This window comes from Balaenoptera ricei, chromosome 10, assembly GCF_028023285.1.
Source record: "Balaenoptera ricei isolate mBalRic1 chromosome 10, mBalRic1.hap2, whole genome shotgun sequence".
NCBI classification, from domain to species: Eukaryota; Metazoa; Chordata; class Mammalia; order Artiodactyla; family Balaenopteridae; genus Balaenoptera; species Balaenoptera ricei.
This window is the reverse complement of record NC_082648.1, coordinates 6512593-6528976: the sequence shown is the minus strand read 5'-3', so window position 1 is coordinate 6528976 and position 16384 is coordinate 6512593. Positions and strand designations below refer to the sequence as shown.

Here is a 16384-nt window from a genome sequence, read left to right as displayed (position 1 = left end):
AGAGACCAGGAAGTAACCCTGGCCAAGGGAGCACCAACCAATGGGGGAGCCCCCCAGCACGCAGAAGCCAAGGGGCCTCAGGAAAAGCCCAGGAAGCCCCACTCCTCAGAGGCGGGGCTGCCCTGTGCAGGCCCCCCAACCCAGGGCGTTGAGGAGCCGGCCCCTCCTCCCACTCTGCCCTGGAGCTGGTTGGGCCCAGCAGGAGCATGGGGAGGGTCTGGACCGGGAGATGGAGCAGCCTGCAAGGCAGAGCGCATCAGGCCAGGACGTAGAGGTTGTCAGGGTCACAAAAGACAGACGGCAAGGCTAAGTCATAGGCACATTTATATCCTCCGGAACACCAAGGTCTTCCCTTCCCCAGCAGTGCCAAGGGAGGGCCAACCCTCAGGAGGCGGCCACACTGCCACCCGAAGCAGGCCCGTGGGGCGGCAGGGTCATGGGTGGCAGGAACAGCGCCTTCAGCTTGCCCGACAGGCTGGCAATCTCGGGATCCTGGGCCTCGTAAGACTTGACCAAGCGGGCAAACTTAAGGACACCTGCAAAGGGAAACAGGAGCATCAATCCACACCCCCAGCAGACGGATGTGCCCAAGATGGCAGGAGGAGGCAGCTTGAGCCCGAGTCGCTGGCTACTCTCGCTCTGGCCCCAGGTAGCTGTCTGCAAAACAAGACACATGCAGGCCTCTGCCCTGTGTGGTTGGATCAACTACTTCCTGGTCTACACTGGGGTACAACTAGATGGGATGCAGTGAATGAAAATATCCCGAAGCATGCTTCCCACCATCAGGTGAACCATTTTAGCAATTTAGTCACAAGACCCCAAAGGATGCACACCCACAAGATCACCAGTCTATAACCAGGACACAGGAGGGCCATGGGCCAGCTGGGCTGAATCAATAAGCACCCTTGGGGAACACCCTGATCTCACCAAAGGAATTGACTGCCAACCCTCATACAGAGATGAGCTGAAACACCTTAGAGGGGGCTACAGAACTGTACGGTCATGCCGATACTTCACTACAAGCCATCAGAACGGGTTTCAGGTCTAGCTCGGCTGTGACCTCCAGCACTTGGTTTATTTCTAGAGTCTGTTTCCTCATCTTAAAATGGGATAACAGTATAATTAATGGTAACTAGAAAACGCACTTCAGACTTCGCTTGGCTCAAGTTCACGAGTACGAATACAGGTAGAGTGTGGCTGCCGCCATGTGGCGAGAAAGGGGACGACGGCTCAGAGCCCCAAAAGATCCCTCGCTCTCTCCTCAACCCCCGTCTGACCCACCTTCCCCGTCGCAGCTGAAGCCATAAGCTTTGATAACCTCCTGCTGAATCTGCGTGGCAACGGGCAGCACGAATTGCAACATCTTGCCCATGTCGTTGCACGCGTTGTCCCGCGCCTCGTCCATACGCACGGCGTTCTCCGGGGCCGAGAACGCCTGGATCACCTCGGCCAGAACCACTGTACATCAGACACAACCCCAGAAAGAGTCCCGTGTAGGCATCGGAGCACGGCCGGCGGGCCCAGCCGAAAACACAAAGAAGAGGACAGGAAATTACTTAACGGACTGAAACCACAGTAACCCGAATAGCTCGGCCTCCGACTCTCTCTAAGAGCGAGGACCCTTCTTAAGTGAGAGTATGGTACCGCGCACCCGCATTTCCCAGCAAACGCAGCCACGTTGCTCGCCCCGGATCTTCCTCCCGCATCTTTTTCTAGCAGAAAGCCCACCCGACAACTAGACGGTTTCTCACCCTTGGCCTGCTCGGCACTCAACGCTGCAGCTTGAGCCGAGGCGGACGCCATAGAACAAAAGATGCACGTGCAACGGAGCCAGGGAAACGCCCAAGAGAAACGAGCAGTCTCCTAGAGCGGCTCTCCCAACGGGTGGGGCAGATGGGAAACTGCATCAGCTGAAGCCGGAAACCTCGCGGTGCAACCTCCATTTCTCCACTCATAACACCCGGTATCGAGTTTGTAATGAGAAAACTAAACAAGCTTGCAACCTAAAGATTCCAAAGCTCACTCAAAAATCATTCTATTATTAGAAACAAACTGTATGGTGGGGGTTTTCCGGTAAAAACCAGAAAACCTACTAGACAAATTCTAAAAGAGCTGTAACACTGCCGAGACACACCCTGGAGAGAAGGTGGCATGTCCACCAACTCCACTATTGGTTAGGGTGAGCTCCCACTGGCATTTCCTACTCTTTACTGCTATACAAGCAACAGGGCACACTGCAACTTTCAGAAAGGAAAACACTATTCAAAAGAACTCTCTTAAATCATTCCTTTCCAGAGTTCGTGAACGTTTGGTACAGGCCTATGCAAATAACTCGATGCCGATTGGCTGAGGAAGAAGCCAGTCACTCCCCTTTAGTTTTTAAGAACGTAGACAGGGATTCGCAGCAGTAAAAGCTTGGCGTTAAAGCAGCTCCCGCGCTTTCCGAAAATGGCCTTGGGGCGGGGTGGGGGGAAGCTAACGCCCTCTAATTTCCTTTCCCTTCTGGGCGTTTGAAATTGTCACCCACTCCGTCCTCCAACTATAGGGTGGTTAAGACTCCTGAGTTCTGAACGCTTTAACTTATTGCAGCCACGCCCCCTGCACCTCCGCTTCAACACCATTTCTAACTATCCTACGGAAAGGATGCAGGTTTCTGGTGGCCCCTAGCTGTGGGACCAGTGGCAGAAACGCCTCCCAAGTCTGCGTAGTTCCCTAGAGGTGTCCCAGGCCGCCAGCATCCTGACTTGCCGGCCTTGGGAGGAAGGCCAAGACTCTGCCATAACGGACCCCGTTAGGGCAGAGCCAGGGCTCCAGGACCCCGGGCTCTTCGAGGTCCCCTCTGCAACTCTCCAGGGGCCCCACCCACCTCCGGGCTAGTCTCCGGTGATCCCACAGCTTTCTCTCGAGGCGTCGCCGCGCAGAGACCCACGCCCCCAACCCACGCCCCGTAGCCCACAAAGAAACAGCCACAGACATCTTCCTGGGGAGTCGTGAGGATGTTTTTGTTTGGTTGGTTTTGTTCGGGATGTTTTTTAAAGAGCGTCATATAGATATTTATATATATAAATTATTAATGTGGGGGAAGGGCGAGGGGCATACATCGCAGTGGGGGGCGCGCACACGGGGGCTGGGGAGGGGCAGGGGCGGCACACGATGCTACGCAAAACAGCCACATCTAACAGATGAAATAATCACACCAAGGGGTGGGGGAGAGGCGGTGGCCACGGGGGTGGGGCGTGGGGGAGGGAGAAAGGCGGGGGCCAAGGGAGAGGGACCTGGTCCAAGATGCTGTGCGCTTTCCGCCCTCACCCCCGCCCCCTCCCCACCTCCGCACACCACAGGAGCCTTGGCCTTCCATCTGTCCCTTCCTCCTTCCTTCTGCCCAGAGGCCCAGGCCCTGGGACTGAGCGGCACCCCCCTCCGCTCTGAGCGGCAGGCGGGGAGGGAGGCCTCCTGGGTCCAGATGCAGGGGCCACGGGTGCTCTCTTGATCGATCGCAGGTTCTACAGCGGCTTGTCGCTTTCCTTCTTCAGGTGACTGGGGGAAGAGGGGGGCAGAGCAGGGACTGAGAGACTGAGGTCCATCCTGACCCGGCCCCTCTCACAGAGGATGGTGGGGAAGGGGTTCCCCTCCCACGGGAGCCACGCCCCTTCCCAGGCGGGCTGAGCTGCGTCCCCTCCGGCTGGCCTAGGGCCTGCGGTACCTGTAGTAGTCCTCCTGGGCAGGGAGCGGCACACTGTGCAGCGGGTGATGGGCGTGCAGCCACTGCTGCTGCTCGAGCGCCAAGCGCTGCAGCTCAGCGGACTGCGCGTGCATGGCCTGCAGCTGGTGAGCTGCTGACATCGGGGCAGAGAGGGAGGCTGGCAGGTCCCGGTAAGGAGCAGCTGTGGGCAGGGAGGGCAGGGGCCACATGACTGACGGCGTACTGAGGTAGCCAGCCGCTTTACCTACAGAGGAACTGCCACTCATCAACTTAGGTGACAGCCAGTCCAGCAAGTTGCCAGGGGTGGTTAGGATTCAGGCCTCTTAGCCTGGCCCTAAAACCTGTGCCTCTCTTGGGCAGGGCCTCAGCCCTCCTACTCCCATTCCCAGCTCCTCTGGGCACCTCCTCATCTCTCCCCAAGCCCAACCAGGCCAATCCCACCACCTAACTTCCTCCTTTCTGCCCTTCCCTCATGAGACGTTCCCCAACCCCGAGACCTCCATCCTTACCAAAGAGCTGGTGACGAAGAACTTCGTTCTCGTGCAGAGGGTGAGGAAGAAGGGGGTTGGGGAGGGTCCCAGCTGGGTAGGGGATCCGGGTAAGGTGAGACCCTGAGGCCAGGGGGTCAATGAGAGGGTGCACCGAGGCAGAGGCTGGAGGGTAGAGAAGAGGAAGGTGTCACCAGAGGGAGGTTTGGGGAAAGCCAGGCATTTGGGTGAAGGCATCCATGCCTGGGACGAGAGGTAGACGATCACACACTGGGAGATCCAGTGGATCAGGGAGGCACAATGGAGGAACTAGGGGCCTGGGAGATGGACAGGGCAAGACCCTACTGCAGTAGGGATGTACATATGGCAGAGGACAGGAGATTACAGTTGTCAGAGGGACCTGAGGAATAGGGAGGGAGGAGTGGACTGTTGAGAGGAGACGGAAGAGGATAGGAAGTTTAGGAAATGAGACGGGAGGAGCTTAAAAGAGAGAAAGCACAAGGAGCCTGCAATGAACGTGACTGTGAGGCTAGACGGGGCAGTGTTCTGACAATAAGAAATGCGGTGAAAAGACAGTGAGTAAAGCTCGTTGTCAACTGTGATCCCACAACCAGAGCCCCAAGGCTCTTTCCAGAAGGTCACAGATCTAGAGGCAGAGAGGAATATGAAACACCTCTGCCAGGGAGGGGAGAAGATGGCAAGAAACAAGAGTTGAATCCAGAGGAAGAAGAAAATAGTTACGTGAAGGGCTCAGAGACAGGGGCTGTGAGGGGAGGAAGACCGTGCTCCTTCAAAGGTTTCCACCTTGGGCCTCTATCGTGGGCGGGCACCAGACCTGAAGAGGGCTGGGGTGTGAGGAAGGGTCTCCGTGGCAAGGCTGGGGCAGGAGGAGACAGGCTGGGAAGGCAAAGACCAGGGCAGCAATCTCAGGAGAGAGGCTCAGGCCAGACGTGGGGAGGGAAGTCCTGGCCCGAGGAACAGAAGCACCCGATCACGTGCCAGGGGGGCAAGGTGGCCTCAAAGGGCCTGGGCAAGGAAGCAGGAGTCTCACCTGCATGGATGGCATCCTGCTGGTGGAGGTGCAGGTGAGAGTGGATGTGGGAGTGCTGGTGGTGATGGGGGGTCACGTTGAGCATCTGCAGCCGGGCCAGCGGGTCGTTGCCCAGGGCAGCCACCCTTTCTGCATGCTGCCTCTCAGCTGCCAGACGCTCCGCGTAGGACATGTCAGGCCGCAGGGCTGGCCCAGCTGCCAGCGCTAGACGTTCTCTCTCCAGGGGCCCCAGGCTCGGATGAAAGGGGAAAGGGTGCAAGCCAGGTGGGCCAGGCTGCAGAGCCAGGCCCCCGTGTCGGGGGAAGGGATCCAGGCCTGGCCCAGGGACCCCGTGTAGGGGTTCCAGCTCACTAGGCTTCACCTCGAAGCCAGGCTTGAGGCGGTCACGCAGGTCTCGTTCACGGGCTTCCCGCTCCCTCTCCCGGGCTGCTGGGTCACTGCTGTACAGGGCCGGGACATTGTAACCCAGGAGGCCCGGGTCCACTGCCCCCAGGGGCACGTAGAATGGATGGTTGCGATTTCCAGGAGACATGACGTGGGGCCGGGCGTATTCACTGAGGGTGCGCAGGGCTGGAGTGTCGGGACCCAGGTAGGGGGGCACTGTAGCCACAGCACTGCCCGGCTCAAACGGAGGGCGATGGGGCACTGGGCCGAGAGATGGGCACTCCACTGGAGCACGGCCCTCCTGAGCCAACTTCTGTGGGATAACGGAGAAGCGGGGTCAAAAAGGCAGGTTGGAAAGAGGTGGCTGGTCCTGGTCCTCAGCTGCTCAGGTCTCAGCATTGAATACCTAAAGCTTCAACTTATTGGAACTCAGCCTGCCAGGGACTTCCCTGCCCCTTCTCTTCCTATGTAGGTTAGTGGCTCTTCCTGCGATCCACAGGTACTCTGACCTGAGCTTGCCTTCCTCCAGCCCAGAGATGCAATTCCTCCCGCTGGAATCCTTTGGTCTCCATTTCCTGGGCTGCAGTGGTTCCTCCTCTCCGACAGGTGGCGCATGACCCCCATCCCCACCCCTCGAGCCTCCCCGAGTCGCGTAGAGGGCGGGCCAGAGGCGGGAGGCAGCGCGCGGTGACGCACTCACCACGCTGCGTTCCAGCTCGCGCTCCTTTTCGCGCTCGCGCTCCTTCTCGCGTTCCCGCTCGCGCTCGCGCTCCTTTTCTTCGCGCGCGCGCTGCTCGGCCTCGCGCCGCACCTTCTCCACCAGGTCGGCTCGCTTCTTGGCCAGCTTGGAGCCCTCCAGCGGCACGAAGTACAGATCGCTGCGCGCGCACGAGTTAAAGCCGCGGTCCAGGTGTTTGTTGAACCTGCCGGGCGCGGAGGCAGCGCGCGCTCAGCCCCTGCGAGCGGCCCCGCACCAGCGGCCGAGACCAGGGTCTGGAGTACTTTGAAAAGCACCACACGAACGAACGCAAGGCCCGTCCCGCGCCCGCCACCCCCCAACCCCGCCGCCGCTCACCTGGCCGACTGGCTGGCGTGGCTGGGCACGTCTACCACCTTGGGAGGGGGCGAGGGGCTGCGGGCCGGGGGCGCCGGGCTCTCGGGGGCCTCATATTCCTCAGCCGGCTCCTGTTTGATCTGCGTGGCGCTCAGGGGCGGCCCTGAGGCGGGGGCCGCAGGCGGTGGTGGCAGGGATGACAGGCCCGAGGGGCCCGGAGGCGGCAGCGGCCCGGGCCCCACCGTGGGCGAGCCCGGCTTGAAGGTCCCTGGGCCTGCGGGCGGCGAGGCGCCTCGGTAGCCCGGTGGGGTCCCCGTTCGGAAGGAGGGCGGGGACCCCGGCTTGTATCCGGGCGGGGTGGCTGTCTTGTAGGCCCCTGGGGACGGGGCTCGCTTGCCATACGGTGGGGGCCCAGGTGGGGAGGCTGTCTTGTAGCCTGCTGGCGAGGAAGCCACTGTGGCAATGACCGTGGAAAGCGTAGACGAGGAGGTGGTGACCGGGGGCACCGGTGGGAAGGGGTAGGGCGCCCCTTGGGGGCCCTGGGAAGGAGAGGGGTGTGAACACGGGTAGGACCCTTGAGAGGAGGAAGAGGCATTGGAAGAGGAAGAGGCTGGGGGGCCGCTGGGACCTGCTTGGCTGTAGGCCACCTGGCTGTGAGGTGGAGGCAGGTGTGCGGGCCCTGGTGGGTAGGGCCTCAGAGACCCCAGGGAGGGAGACATGGCATAGGGGTGTGCGTGGTGGGCGCTACCGCTCTCCAGGGGGTGAGGATATGCCCCGGGTGGGGGCGGCGCAGATCCCCCATGATGCTGCTGCTGCTGCTGTTGCTGGTGGTGGTGGTGATGTGTCGGGACTGGTGGGTGGGCAGTGGGTTGGCCTCCAGCTGAAGGAGGGAGGGGGCCTGGGTGGGCATTGCTGTTGGCCAAGAGGCGGCCATAGGGAGGAGGCGGGGGGGGACCCTGGCTCCAGACAGCTTGGGACGGGAGAGAAGGCTGAGTATACTTGGGTGGCTGATTGGAGACGGAGAGGCTGGTGGGGGGAGGGAAGGAGTGGGGATAACTGGGCAGTGCCTGGGAAGCTGGGTACTGGGAGGCCGAGGCGGAGGCCGAAGAACTGGAAGAGGAGGCTGCTGCAGAGCTGCTGCTGGAGGACGAGTAAGGATACCTCATCGGCGGGGCGGGAGCAGAAGAGGTGGACGGAGGGGGCAAAGGGTGGGGTGAGGGAGCAAGAGTGGGGCCCTTCTCTGGGCCGGGAGGAAGTCCACCCATACCCTGCCCCATGGCATGGGGAGAGGGCAGATGCCCAGCTAGCGGCTGGGCCCCCAGGCCAGGAGGAGAGGCCGAGGCATTGTTAAGGGGTCTCAGGGCAGGCGGGGGAGGCAGGTTTGGTGTCACGTGGGGGAAGGTGGCTGGTGGTGGAGCAGACGGTAGGTTTCCACCAGCTGGGGTGTTGGGCGGCTTTGTTGGGGGAGCACCACCAGCCCCAGAGCCTGATATTGAAATGGGGTTGGGGGGCTGGGGGTGCTGCTTACCCCCACTAGGGGCCCCCACTGAAGCGGCAGCCCCGCCCCCCTTGGGGCCCACTGGGGGTCCAGACAGAACTCCTCCACCAGCGCCCCCAGGATAGAGCTGTGGATGAGGGGGAGGGGCCCCTGGAGGAGCCTGGAACATTCGAGATGTGGGAGGCTCCATGGGAGCATGATACCCAGTGGGTGTCCCAGCAGGATGGGATTCAAAGCCAGGCTCTGGCTGTCGGGGGGTGCTATCTGGAGGGGGAGGGGAGGGAGGAAAGAGTGGAGGTGGATGGTACGGGCGGGCTGGGCCCTGGGACAGGCCAGAAGACGAGTCGGAGTCATTCTCCACGCTTCCAGGGCTGTAGATGCTGGGGGACGTGCTTCGGTTATCCTGGTCGATATCCCTAGGGTCGCTGCTGCCATCATCATTGAGGCTCCGCCCGTCCAAACTATCCAGATCCGAGGGAGACTGTGGCCGAGGGCGCTCCTGCTGGAGAAGAGGGAGGGCCATTTTTCCCTTTCCTTTTCCTTCCTTGCTTCTGGATGTGGGGCCTCCCTCGCACAAAATAACCTCCCGCTCACAGCACACCACTGCACCACGATGCGATGAGTACTCCTGCTCGAGCCCACCTCCCTGCCATCCGGGGATTCCCCCACTCCCCCCACAGTCTCTGCTGCTCCCCAGCAGCCGTCTGAGTTCCCTCCTCAAGTGTCCGTCTCTAGCACCTTCTCCCAATCCACAGCTGAACCCAAATCCCTGTCTTCCACCAGCCCATCTGCCATCCTCTCCTCTCATCTACCCCTTTAACTAAACATCCCGGAAACCACTGGTTCTTAAAAAGGCCACTTCTGCATGCTCCTTACGATTTATTTGTTCCTTCCACTGAGACCCCTCAGCCTGGATCTCCTCCCCAGCCCCTGCACGAAAGCACCTAGAAGAGGAGAGGCTAGAATCCCACACTCTTCCAGTCCCCTTCTGGCCCTGCCTGATCATCTGACAGTCTGGCCAAAGCCCTGCAGATCTGACTGACACGTAGGCTACTTTAATAAGCACGAGGATAAGACTTTCCTCTCATATTCCAGGCAAAACTAAAATAAGAACTGTGAGCAAAAGGAAGTTTGGGTGAAAGAATGGTCAGAAAATGGGTCAGGATGGCTGCAAGGGTCTCCCACCTCAGTTTTGGTCTTTTTTGGCGCGTTGGTCTCCTCACTTTCACTCTCCGAGATCTCCTCACTCCGGCCCTGCTTGCTGACCTTGGGGGTGGAGGCTTCCTCTACTCGGGCCTTCTGTTAGAGAGAAAGAAAATTCCTGTCCTATACCTCCCGAGCTCCACCAGTACCCTCAGCCAGACAGGAAGTTCTCCCCAACACACATACACACCATCAGCCCTGGTGCCTGAGCATCCTGTTGCAGGACATGGGGACAGAATACCTTGGCCGTCTGCCTAGACTTCTCGGCTTTGCCATCGCTGCTGGACGTGCTGACCCCTCCAGGGGAGGCCCGGCCCCTCGATCTCAGTTCTTCCCGGGGCCCAGGGGCCTCTTTCTTCCGTCCACTCCTCATTGACATCTGAGGGAGAAGGAAGCAAGCAGATAATGTCGTTTTCTACATTGCACCTCACTTTATCATGTGCCTTATTTCTATTCTTCCCCTCCAGTGGGTGTCCCAGAGGGATGGGGTTCAAAGCCAGGCTCATCTGCTGGGGGGTGGAGGTGCTGCCTGGCGGTGGAAGAGAGGGAGGAAAGAGTGGAGCTGGGTGGCAGGGGCGGGGCTGGGCCCTGGGACAGGCCAGAAGCTTCCCTGCCCCTGATCTTTCGTGTTTCTCATTTTAGCTCCTACTCACTGAGTCTTTATTCTGTCGTGTCTTCATTCTTCAGGCTGTGGAGACCCCATTCTCCTCCGCCTGGGCAGCTGAATACAGAAACTTATCTGCTTCGCCCTAAGTTCCCCACAGCTGTGGCCTAGGAAGCAGGATCTCCAAGTTTCCAGTACAGGCACCTGGAACTCACACGGTCTGTTTTCAGTGAAGCCTGTTGGAAAAAGACCATCAGAGTCTCCAAACTGGGGAACACTGGTCTGAAGGGGACACTACTGTGCCTGTCAAGGGTCTGAGTAAGCAGCCGAGCCATGAGACACTGCTGGCGTGCCCATGGGTCGTCCCAGCCACCTGTGAGGGCAACTCTGCCGGCAATAGCCTCCCTTTCATCTCGTGGGACGGCAGAAAACGCCGAGGTGCCTATGCACCCCAGTTCAGGAGATCACACTGTTTCACCCTTCATGATCCCTAGGAAATAGATGCACGCACACGAATTCCACAGAGCCTTTAAAGGGAGCATAAAGAAATGTAGCTGAAGTATTAGCTAATTTATGGAGTACCTTCTCTACGTCAAGCCCTTACATGTACAATTTCATTTAATATTTACAACCAACCCTGAAAAGGAGGTATTCTTATTATCCCCATTATATAGGTGAAGAAACCGAGGCTCAAAGATTGTGACTGTGACTAGCCCAACTTCGTGTGAGAAATACACAGTGAGGAACCAGTGACAGCCCCAGAATCAAGCCCCATCTCCCTGACTTCAAAGCCCATGCTCGCTCTTCAGTACTTAGCTGTACTCTCATCAGAAGTTGGTGGGGAGAATTCTCAGAAGGCCTAGATCAGTTCCAGAGATATGAAAAGAAACTTTTTTCACATCAGAGTAGCTGGGAGAACAATGTCCCATTCTACAATGCAAAGGCACACAGCCCGACCAAGCCCAAGACCAAACCTAGGTATCCCCAAAGTGCAGAACTTCAATTCTGAGACTCTCATAAGACCCCTGCTCTAGGGCTTGCGTTCCCTAAGGCTAGAGGAAAAGTCAAGGCTCTCACTCTACCAACCAAATCAGTGAACATCAGTGGGTAAACAAGACAAATGTACACATTTGTAAGCCTATCTTCCCACCTGGCTTAGACAGGGACTCATACCTCCTCACGGCCTATCTACATATCTCTATCTACATAGCCAGCAATTTTCATTTGCACTTGTTTGTATTTCTTGCTAAGTGTCACATCTCTCCATATTACTAACCGTAAGATCTTTTAAGAACAAAAATGATATCTTCTTACTGTTTTCTTCCTTTCTGTATTCCCCACAGATGTCATATATGTATGGGTGTTCTGGTCTGTTCTTGCTACTGACCTTTAAACCCACTAACTTCAGTAGGTCTTCTCGAATGAAGTGCTGCTGGCCTCAGTGGAAATGGAGTAGGCTTAGCCACCTATTCTGAGTTAGTTAGGAGGCCTGGCTAGGGAAATAGCCTTTCTAGATTCTGTAGCATATTTTTCCCAAGGAATACAGAGTAAATACCTCTCACTCACCTCCACTGAACCCTACTGAGGGATGCAGTGAGGGGTGAGCCTAACCTTTTCAGGAAACTTAATAACAATTTACTTACTTAGAGTCCCAAAATAGCTGGGACGGAGCCCGCTGTCTTCTGAACTTACAGCTGATGCTCTGCCCAGTACACCAGCCATTTCTCTTCCATTACAACTATTACCACATTTTTGAGTTGTTGTGTGAATTGGTTTTCAAATACTGTCAACCCCCCCAAAAAGCCAAAGAACAAAACCCAACATAACAAAAGGGGAAAACAATCCTAACACAAGCACAAGAGAGATGACTGTGACTGGTGTGTCTTTGCCAGCCCCTTAAAGGGGGGTGCTCATCTCTCCTTCCTATCACAGAACCTGTTCATGGTTGGTGAGAGTCAGGGGATCCAAAAGGTCAGAGAAAGGCAGGGATGTACCTGAAGAACAGAGCAAGCCTCGCGTGGCCCTCCCCCACCTCAACTTCTTTAATCAGTTAAAATCTGATAAAATTAGCAATGAGTAGCTCTGAAGGAGAAAAGCAGTCATAAAAGGGTAGGTGACCCTGGGGAGGAGTGGCAGGAGAGAGAAGGAGGTAGGGTTGGGTTATATATACATTCCAGAACCTGGAGCATGTTTTAGCACCAACAAGCTGAGCTACCCTCCTTCCTGTCCTAGTAGCCGGTCACTGTAACTCCGATCTATCTATAAGCACCTACTATGTGTCTGCAAAACACTAAGCACATTCACCTTTCAGCACCTTACTGCAAAAGCAAAAGGATAAAGGCCAGATTGCGGAGGTGAAAACATGAAAAATAGGGAAAGAGTCTCTAAGTAAGAACAAGAAAAGAAATTAAGGGAGAAATCTGAGGAGGCTGTCTGAAGGAATACACTCGAGGCACAAGGCTTTCTAGGATGGGCTTGCAGGGTGAATTCCAGGATCTTTGGCCCAGCCTCCACCATCATTCCAGACCTGCCAGACTCACAAAGTCCTAGATAACAGTGCAGCCCAGACCAGCAGATAACAAGGCACTGGCCTAAGCCTTAGAATCTACAATGGTCAGAGGGGCCTCAGATATCATCTTATCTATAATCCCTTCATCTGACAATGAAGCTGAGGCTCAAAGAAAGAGAAGTGACTTGCCCAAGGTCACAGTTAGTTAGAGGTACAGCCAGGACTAGACCCAGGTCTCCCGGCTCCTGTTCTGGAGTATTTCCACTACACCAGGCTGTTCCACAGCCCTCTCCCCTGGGCCACCCTCACCTGGGATGGGCATGGAGAGCCCAGCCATTCCTACAAGGTCAGAGAAACAGAAGGTCCAAGGTTAGCTGAGGGAAGCGGTCACTGTGGGGATAGTCTGGGAAAGACGAAAAGGGATACTTGGGAAGGAAGACTCAAGTTTAAGAAAATGGAAGAATACCTGTGCAAAGAAGCAAAAAGACTATACAAAAAGTCCCTAATAATGAACTGCCAAAAGATGGTATAACTTGGAACAGGAGCATTTCTATCCTCCCACCATGCCTAAAGGGAGGGTCTTAGAGAAACAACTATGACCTGCAAGTAATATGTCTACCTGTTCCTGGATGGAAGGGGGTGGACCCCTTGGGGAACCTCCTCTACATGAGCAGCACCAGAAACATCCTCCAGAATCCAGCCAAGAGTTCCAAGGGCATAGCCAAAGGCCCAGTCAAGATTCTGACCCCCCAACTATTAGCCATCCCGCTGGATCATTGCCATGGCAACAAAATGGCAGAACCTGCCCCTCAACAGTCCATCCCAGGGGTCCATCTGCCAGCAACTCCCCCTACAGTTGCCAAAGCAACTCCTGTCCTCCTATAGCACCCTCAGGGAAGGGAGCTTAAGAGTACCTACCCCAGTAGAAATAAGTCCATGCACAAAGGGAAATCTCTGAGCACAAAACAGTAATGAAGATCCACCCCCTCTTAAGGAAACCACAGCTAGAGGGGCAGTGGGTGCTCTGGGGATTTGAGGATGGGGGTCACAACTTGTTTGGAGTGCCTATAAGACTGCCCAATTCTCTCCTCTGTTTCCACCCTCCCAGAAACCCTTGCTCCCTAACTCTCCCTTCAGGGTTCCAGTCTTCCTCCTCACCAGTTGCAGGAGGACCCACACTACTGGGCCCCAGTGTGCCCCTCGCCAAGAAGTACCTGTGTCTGAGATTGGAAAAACAGGGTCAGAGGTGACCCGGGGTAGGGGAAAGAAAATTGAGTCACAAAGGCATCACTTTCCCACTTCCACCGGGAACACGCCGGGCGCCGGGTTCTTCTTCTCAAAGGTGGCCCTCTCAGAGCCTCCGTTTCCCCAGGTTCCATTCTCCTCCCTCATCAGCTACAATCCCTCTCTTCCCACCTACCACACCCCTTCCCCATTTCCCAACTCCCTTCTACACCTAGCACCCCGAAACCCAGGCTCTGAAACCCGGGTTCTGGGCCTTTGGGGCTTTTCCTGGAGTCCTCATGCCCCACCTCGCTGCCATCTCTCCATTCCTTTTTGCCTTCGCCCCGAAGCCCCCTCACGGGCATCCCATTTTTCCTCCGCCGACCCTCCACCTCGGGGTTCCTCTTTGGGTCCCAGGGTCCTGGCTACCCTCCTGCCCCATCAGCCCTCCTCCTGAGATCCTCCCACCTCCCCCCACCTTCCCGATCCTCCGGGTACCCTGGCCCCCATCCCTCCTCGGGGGCCGGCCCCACCCCCTGAGCCCCCAGCCTCAGGCCAGGCAGTGCCCGCAGTGGGGGACCGGATCGGGAAAATAACAAATGGAGGCGGCGGCGGCGGGAGGGGGAACTACGAGGGGTGGGGGTGGGGAGCCGCGGGCCAGCACCCGGGCGGGCCCGAGGCCCGGGCCGCGGCAGATCTTACCTGGTTGTAGCTCGGGACGGCTGGCTGGCTCCGAGCGGGATTCGGGGCTCCGGCGCCTCCGGGGGGCGGCGGCGGCCGCTCCCCCGCCCCCCTCTCCTCTTCCCGGCTTCAGTCGCCGCCGCGACGGCGGCGGCGGCGGCCCCGACCCCCCCGGAGGGCGGCCCCCATCCCCCCTTCTACCCCACCTGGCCCGGATCGCCCGCCCGCCTCCGGAGCAAATCCCGATCCCCGCTCTCGCTCGGCCCCTCCCCAGGCCCGCCGCCTCCCCAGGCCACCCGGAACGCCCGGGCCGCGCAGCCCGCCCCCGCCGCGCCGCCGCCCGCCCCCGCGGCCCGGCTGGCGCTCCGCTCAGCTCCGACCCGCTGCCCGCCGCCCGCCGCCCGCGCCCGCCCCGCGCAGCCCGCACTCGCGCGATCCCCGGCCCCCTAGGCGGCCTCCGCCCGCGGCCCCCGCCCCTTGCCGGGCGGTCGTCTCCCTCGCCCCCTCCTGGCCCCTCCCGGAGGCCGGCGGTCCCCCCGAAACGGGTCCCGGCCCCAGGCCCCGGCCCGACGCGGGGCTGCGGGCGGGCGGGCTGGGCTGCGCGTCCGGCGACTCGCACAGGAAAGCGGACGGCGAAGGGAGGGAGCTTGGGAGAGGGGGATGGGAGAAGGGAGGAAGAGGGAGAAGGAGGGAGCGCGGAGGAACGGAGGAGAGAGGGGCCGGGAGGGAGCCGCTAGGGAGGGAGCGCGAGGCGAGCGGCGAGGCGAGGGGGGGGAGGGGGATCCGGAGAGGGGGAGGCGCCGTGCGAGTTGGCAGAGACCGAGGCCGAGGGGGCCTGGGCGCGGGGAGGGGTTCGCTCAGGCGGAATGCGGGGAGACCGCGGGCCTGGCGCGGGAGAGGGCTAGGTAGGAGGGGCCGTGGGTTGTATGGGCAGTTATGAGGGAGGCTGGAGAAGTTTGGGGGCCAAGGGGTGTGCGGTAGAGGTGAGGGGGGGAGCCTGTGGGTTTGTGGCAGAGATGGGGTAATGGAGTTAGGTTGGAGAGATTGAGCTTCTTGGGGGCCACGGGGGCAGTGAGGTGTGTGACACGGGGAGGGGAAAGAAGCTTGGGGTGACAGCGTCTTTGGCGGACATGTAGCAGAAGAGGTTTGGGAGGGCATTTGTGAGAGAGAATGGGATGGAAGTTTGGTGTCATAAGGAGGGGAAGAAATTGAAAAGATGGAGACATACACAGGAGGATGGGGTTTCTGGACGAGAGTGAAGAGTTTGGGGGTGATTGGTGTTGGGGAAAGAACAGCAAATATAAGAATTTGGGGGAATGACAAGTCTAGAGATGTCATGTGGAGAGAGAAGGGAAAGCAAGAGGAACCTTAAGAAAGGATGGAGACGGTGGGACCAGATGCAGATTCTAGGGGACTGGGTTCTGGGTGGGAGAGGAAGGTGGAAGATGGGGCGGGGGGATGGCTGGATTCCAGGGGGGGCAGGGGGGTTCCAAAAGAGCTGAGGAGGGTTTCATTTGGCAAGACAAGGTAGATAGAATGGAGTGCGGGTGGAAGGGAGTGGTAATGAAGATGAGAAAGAAATGTAAGATAGACAAGGCCTTTGGTGGCCATGCGGAGGAGGACGGAAATTCAGTGATAGGGAGGACAAGCTAGGGGAGATGGGAAGGGAAAGCAGTAGAAGGAAATGGTAGGAATGGGGGTGCATGAGCGTTCATTTATGGGAGTGGGACACCATCCTCAGGCCCTCTGGCTGGTAGCAGCTCCATTTTCCTTCTCAAATCTGTTCGAAGTCATCACTCACAGTACTTTGGGCTACAGGGAAGGGGTCCGGTGGGGATTAGGCTCCACGTGGAAACAACCCCAGGTGCCCAGGTTCCCCCATCGCGATCATTCTAATGTGGAGACAGTTCCACCCCAGACCCCTCTCCAGGCAGCCTGTGTCCCTGACAGTCCCCAGCCACTCCCAGTCTTCAGCCAGGAGGCCA

The 16384-nt window shown here is 58.3% G+C and overlaps 2 protein-coding genes and 1 non-coding gene across 6 annotated transcripts; all 3 read right to left on the bottom strand.

Annotated features, from left to right (window-relative positions):
• Positions 1-307: 307 nt before the first annotated feature.
• Positions 308-1924, bottom strand: C10H12orf57 (chromosome 10 C12orf57 homolog). The gene is made up of 3 exons (XM_059934435.1): positions 1752-1924; positions 1282-1458; positions 308-536 (listed from the first exon to the last, which is right to left on the bottom strand). Exons 1-3 carry the CDS (start codon positions 1801-1803, stop codon positions 385-387), a joined length of 381 nt encoding a protein of 126 aa, XP_059790418.1. The 5' UTR covers positions 1804-1924; the 3' UTR covers positions 308-384.
• Positions 1925-2061: 137 nt separating this feature from the next.
• Positions 2062-2123, bottom strand: LOC132373826 (U7 small nuclear RNA). Its single transcript, XR_009505488.1, has one exon. It is a non-coding gene; the product is annotated as a U7 small nuclear RNA (small nuclear RNA).
• Positions 2124-2983: 860 nt separating this feature from the next.
• ATN1 (atrophin 1) lies at positions 2984-14580 on the bottom strand. 4 transcript variants are annotated; one of them, XM_059935242.1, is made up of 10 exons: positions 14421-14580; positions 10035-10221; positions 9572-9760; positions 9364-9477; positions 6702-8680; positions 6327-6549; positions 5243-5939; positions 4213-4356; positions 3704-3884; positions 2984-3537 (listed from the first exon to the last, which is right to left on the bottom strand). In XM_059935242.1, exons 2-10 carry the CDS (start codon positions 10059-10061, stop codon positions 3504-3506), a joined length of 3588 nt encoding a protein of 1195 aa, XP_059791225.1. In that variant the 5' UTR covers positions 10062-10221; positions 14421-14580; the 3' UTR covers positions 2984-3503. The 4 variants fall into 4 exon arrangements, with proteins under 4 accessions (XP_059791225.1, XP_059791226.1, XP_059791227.1 ...); XM_059935243.1 differs by having other exon boundaries at positions 6702-8677; XM_059935244.1 differs by having other exon boundaries at positions 9623-9760; positions 14421-14579.
• Positions 14581-16384: the final 1804 nt, after the last annotated feature.

Excerpts from the sequence above, each read along its gene's own strand:
- ATN1 (XM_059935242.1), bottom strand. The coding sequence starts at position 10,061 with ATGAAGACACGACAGAATAAAGACTCA. Across the intron at positions 9,761-10,034 it reads CACGACAGAATAAAGACTCA|ATGTCAATGAGGAGTGGACG; the intron begins GTGAGTAGGAGC and ends CTTCTCCCTCAG. Across the intron at positions 9,478-9,571 it reads CTCAGGCACCAGGGCTGATG|AAGGCCCGAGTAGAGGAAGC; the intron begins GTGTGTATGTGT and ends TCTCTCTAACAG.
- C10H12orf57 (XM_059934435.1), bottom strand. The coding sequence starts at position 1,803 with ATGGCGTCCGCCTCGGCTCAAGCTGCAGCGTTGAGTGCCGAGCAGGCC. Across the intron at positions 1,459-1,751 it reads GAGTGCCGAGCAGGCCAAGG|TGGTTCTGGCCGAGGTGATC; the intron begins GTGAGAAACCGT and ends TCTGATGTACAG. Across the intron at positions 537-1,281 it reads CTTCAGCTGCGACGGGGAAG|GTGTCCTTAAGTTTGCCCGC; the intron begins GTGGGTCAGACG and ends TTCCCTTTGCAG.